Genomic DNA, 5,000 nt, shown 5'->3' with positions numbered 1-5,000 from the left:
AACACACACACATATATATATATATATATATATATATATATATATAATATATATATATATATATATATATATACATATATATATATATATATATATATATATATATATATATATATATATATATACATATATATATATATATATATATATATATATATATATATATATATATATATATATATATATATATATATATATATATATATATATATATATACTGTATATCTTCATCATCATCATCCTCTTCATCACCAGCCGTTACTAATCCACTGTAGAACAAATTCTTCAGTCATCTCCTTTTACTTGTGTCTGTTTATAGTGTTTCTATGCCAGTCCACCTTCGAAAACTTTCTTAGTTCGTCATTCCATCGTCATCTCTTCCTTCTCCTGCTTTCCTTGCAATCTCTAGAGACCCATTCTGTTATCCTTAATGTCCATGGATTAGCTATCATTCTCATTATATATCATTTCCATGTCCATTTCTTTTTTTTTTAAATGTTATAATACCGCTTAATTTAGTTTGCTCTTAGCATTATTCCCATCACTATTCTCTCCATAGCTCTTTAAGTTGAAGCTGACTTATGTATTTAGACATTATTAAGGCTCCAAATTTCTGATGTATAAGTTAAAATTGGTAGGACTATCTAATCAAAAACCTTTCTTTTAAGAGAAAGTGGCATTTTACATTTCATAAATTAATTTTCGTCACCAAATTTTGTTGTGCAGATGCACCTATTAGGTATTAACTGAAAAACAGAGTGAATACAACTAACTTTTTTAGGAGGAGCATGAATATATATACAACCTGTTCCAGACAAGAATGATACAAATATTTAAACACAATGATAAAAACGTATACAGGCATAAACAGGTTATCAGTGTGTGGGGAGAGAGATAACAGCAATATATAAAAAACAGAAATACTGTTACTGTTGCACGAGAGTGTATGATACATATGCGGTACATGGCTTCCCCTAAAAAAAGATATACATGTGAAATAGGGTGTCCTGCTCTTGAGAGGTGTACTGTAGGCAAGTCATTGGCAGGAGATATGTAGGCATTAGGTGATCAATGGAGACATAGTCCTCTTTGCCATACATATTAAGAAAGAATGGTTTAGGCCAACGACAGATCACAAGGAAAGGGCACGTGTAAGTGGGTGTTAACAGGACTAATGTCGTTGAGCAGGAAAACATGCGTTGCCTAGTGCAGATCTGTCGGTATGTGTTGCTTAGCTTGGATCTTTCAAGTCTGACAGCATGGAGAAAATTTTCCCCTGACGTGCCGTAGGTACTGGAGATTGCCGGAGGAGGTTGCAGACATAAAAAAATTTGCCAGAGACGACCAATAGATCACCATACACCATTTCAGCTGCCAAAACATTCAGGGCATCTTTAGGAGTTATCCTTAGTCCCAGGAGGACCCAAAGAAGACGGGTAAACAAGTTGGAGTCCTTGCAGCAGGACATCAAGGCTGCTTTGATGGCACGGTGAAAACGTTCAATCTTACCGTCAGCTGCAGGGTTGTATGTGGTTATCTGATGAAGGGTGACACCCAGGAGACTTGCTAATGATGTCCAAAATTGAAAGGTGAAAGTAGTAACCCTATCGGAAGTGATATTCTCAGGGATACCAGATTTTGCTATCCATCCTGAGAGTAAGGCAGATATACATGAGGCAGATGCTGCAATTTCCATGGGAATGGCTTCAGGCTAACTAGTGGAGTGGTTGATAGTGGTAAACAGGTAAGTATGTCCTTGTGATGTGGGTAGGGGACCTACATCATCAGTGTGAATGTGGGAAAATCGCTAGTGAGATTGAGGATAGGTGCCCACTCATGAATTTGTGTTGATGAACTTTTGAGGTTTGTCATGAAGTACAGGCACGGACCCAGTCCTTAGCATCCTTAGTAATGCCCTGCCAAATGAACTTTATCTTCAGTAGCTGTGCCATAGAACAACACGAGGGATGTGAAAGGCCATGGACGAACTCACAAACCTGTCGGCGCATGAGAGAAGGTATCTACGGTCAAGGAATACCAGTATTGACGTCACAGAGGGGGGTTGAGCTGAAGTCATAGAGAGGCACGTCCTCCCAACGGAGGGATGTGCAAGGTGTCTTACTCTGGATACTTTCATTTGGCTTCTGCAAAGGTATTATAATCCAGTCCCAGCTACATGGTTGCAAATATGTTTCTTAACAGGGCATTGGCAACGGGATTCGTTTTCTCAGGGACATGCTCAAGGGTACAATTGTACTAAGCTACGGCGGAGAGATGTCGGCATCTCTAGACATACTACGCATCAAACTGTCGATTGAAGCTATGAGCCAGAAGGATGTGATCCGTGTGAATGACGAAGGGTGTACCTTCCAAGAAGTGGCGAAAGTGATAGACAGCCAACTGTACTGCCAGCAATTCGTGGTTGAAATTAGAGATGCTGAATTCTGCTTTGGACAGTTTTCTACTGAAGAAAGCCATTGGGGTAGGCGAGCCATCTGCTCAAGGACTGCCCCAATAACAGCATTTCGGGCATTGGGGGAGAGAAGCAGAGGTACAGGTGGCACAGGAAAAATTAGAGCAGCAATGGATGATAAGGCATTCTTTGTGTTGTAGAAGGCCGTTTCTTGTAGGGGACCCCACTTCAGGTCTTTTGGCTTGCACTTGAGGGAGGCGTAGAAGGAGGCAAGTGTGGCAGCAATGGCTAGCAGAAAATGGATACATTAGTTGATCATGCCTAAGAATTCTTACAGGAATTAGACGATCGGGGGCGTGGGGAAGTTCTAAATGGCTGCTACTTTCTCAGTGAGGGGATGGACTCCTTCAGGAGTCATGCGGTGTCCTAAGAATGATACTTCATTACTGCCGAAGGTAAACTTTTTTTACCGGATCAGAAGGCTGTTGTGTTGTAAGCTGTCAAGCACGATGCGTAGATGACAGATGTGTTCCTTTTGGGAAGAAAAGAACACATGTAGGCCTTCCACATAACCTACACAGATAGGGAGGTCCCCTGAGATGACGTCTATGATACGTTGAAAAGGAGCCCCATCATAGCGAAGGCCAAAACAAGAGTAATTGATGGTCTATGTACCGAAGGGGGTGGTGATGAGGGTCTTGGGAATGTCTTCTGGGTTCATGAGCAGTTGATTATACCCCTTCAGGAGGTCAAGCATGGAGAATACCTTAACTTTCTATAAGTAGAAGTTCAAGTCGGCGATGTTTGTGAGGGAATAGTGATCCGTATCAGCACCTGTAATCCCCACAGGGCTTAAAGAGCCATCTTTTTTCAGGACATTGTGAAAGGGTGACAACCAGGAGCTTGAGGCCTTATGGCAAAGACCCATTTCTACCATTTCAGCAAATGTTTGTTTAGTGGCTGCCAAATGATACAGTGCCAAACATCAGAATCTGGCGAACACTGTTGGCCCGGTCATCTTGATATGGTGTTGAACACCATGTTTCACGGGAACCATGGTGGTTAGACAAAGTTCTGAATGGAAAACTTCCGGGTATGACGTGAGGTGGTGTGCTTAGGCATCTGTGGGTGTGCTGATGTAGAGAGTAAGGCTGGAAGAGGCGGATTTGAGGGGTGTCAAGAAGTACGAATCCGTGGTGACTAACCGTCGGTGAGTTATGTTGACCAGGAGGTAGAAGTGTGAGAAGAAATCCACACTGAGCATCGACATCGGGAAATCTACAATGAAAAATATCAAAATATATCTGGCATATCCAAACGATTAAGAGAGGGCTTCATAACTGTGGGTGGGTATCGCAGATCTGTTGGCAGCTACTAGGCTAATGTCAGGAGACTTAGACAGACTATGTCTTATCCTGGAGAGTGGCCTTGTCAGAAGAAAACGGCAAGCACTTGTGTCTACCAAAAAATTGCATGCTTGCACCTGCGTCACGTAAAACAAAAAGATTATTGACGTGGGAGGCCACTGTCGCAAACTATAGTTAATTACACGTTTTTTGGCCACTGACAACAATTCGAATATTTTTTTTGCAGCAGTCCCGAATTTGGATTAGTAGTAGCATAACTGCAACCGATGGACGTCAGTAAGTGGCCGTGAAGGTTGTTGGTTGGGTGTGAGTGGTGGGTGGTGGGCGGTTTTTTCTCCGAACGCGACACGTCACGGGGTGGGAGTCTGTATCTTACCATACTCACATCAGTTTCAGTTGATGTTGAATACTTGTCTACTTTGTCAGGGGTTGAGGCATTGATGGAAAACTTGAAGGAGGTGAAGTGGGTGTCCATTAGGGGGTCAACTTTGGTCATCAGGTCCTTTATGGGCAAAGCATCGACATTGAGGATGGCAGCACGTACAGATTCGGGTAGGAGCCATACCCAAAGGGCAAGCAGTAGATTTATTTCATGAAGAAAGCCATCTGCAGCAGGTTGCAGATGAGTGACACTGGTCATTTCCCTGAGGAAGCATAGAAACTAATAGGTTAAATAAGGAGAATTCAAATACAGAAACAAAGGCATTGTACAGCAGTTGTACTCATCTGGAACAAGGAGTTAAATTTTGTGCTTCAGGTATGTAGAAGGATATATATATATATATATATATATATATATATATATATATATATATATATATATATATATATATATATATATATACATAAATATATATATATATATATATATATATATATATATATATATATATATATATATATATATATATATACATATGTATATATAAATATATATATATATATATATATATATATATATATATATATATATATATATATATATATATATATATATATATATATATATGTGTGTATATATATATATATATACATATATATATATATATATATATATATATATATATATATATATATATATATATATATATATATATATATATATATATATATATATATATAGACTAGAAGAAGTACAAGCTAGGGCCACCAAGATAACTTGGATATGAACTGGAAATGGATCGTCTGAACTTATTTGAATTACAAACTTGACAACTGAG

At 38.9% G+C, this 5,000-nt stretch overlaps 1 protein-coding gene across 1 annotated transcript; it reads right to left on the bottom strand.

Annotated features, from left to right (window-relative positions):
* Window positions 1–1,231: 1,231 nt before the first annotated feature.
* Window positions 1,232–1,696, bottom strand: LOC137628568 (uncharacterized). Its single transcript, XM_068359721.1, has one exon. The coding sequence runs from the start codon at window positions 1,694–1,696 to the stop codon at window positions 1,232–1,234; it is 465 nt and encodes a 154-aa protein (XP_068215822.1).
* Between the last annotated feature and the right edge of the window lie 3,304 nt (window positions 1,697–5,000).

Source organism: Palaemon carinicauda, chromosome 36, assembly GCF_036898095.1.
Source record: "Palaemon carinicauda isolate YSFRI2023 chromosome 36, ASM3689809v2, whole genome shotgun sequence".
In the NCBI taxonomy this organism is placed as follows: domain Eukaryota; kingdom Metazoa; phylum Arthropoda; class Malacostraca; order Decapoda; family Palaemonidae; genus Palaemon; species Palaemon carinicauda.
The sequence above is the reverse complement of the archived record's forward strand: the minus strand, read 5'-3'. Positions and strand labels throughout refer to the sequence as shown.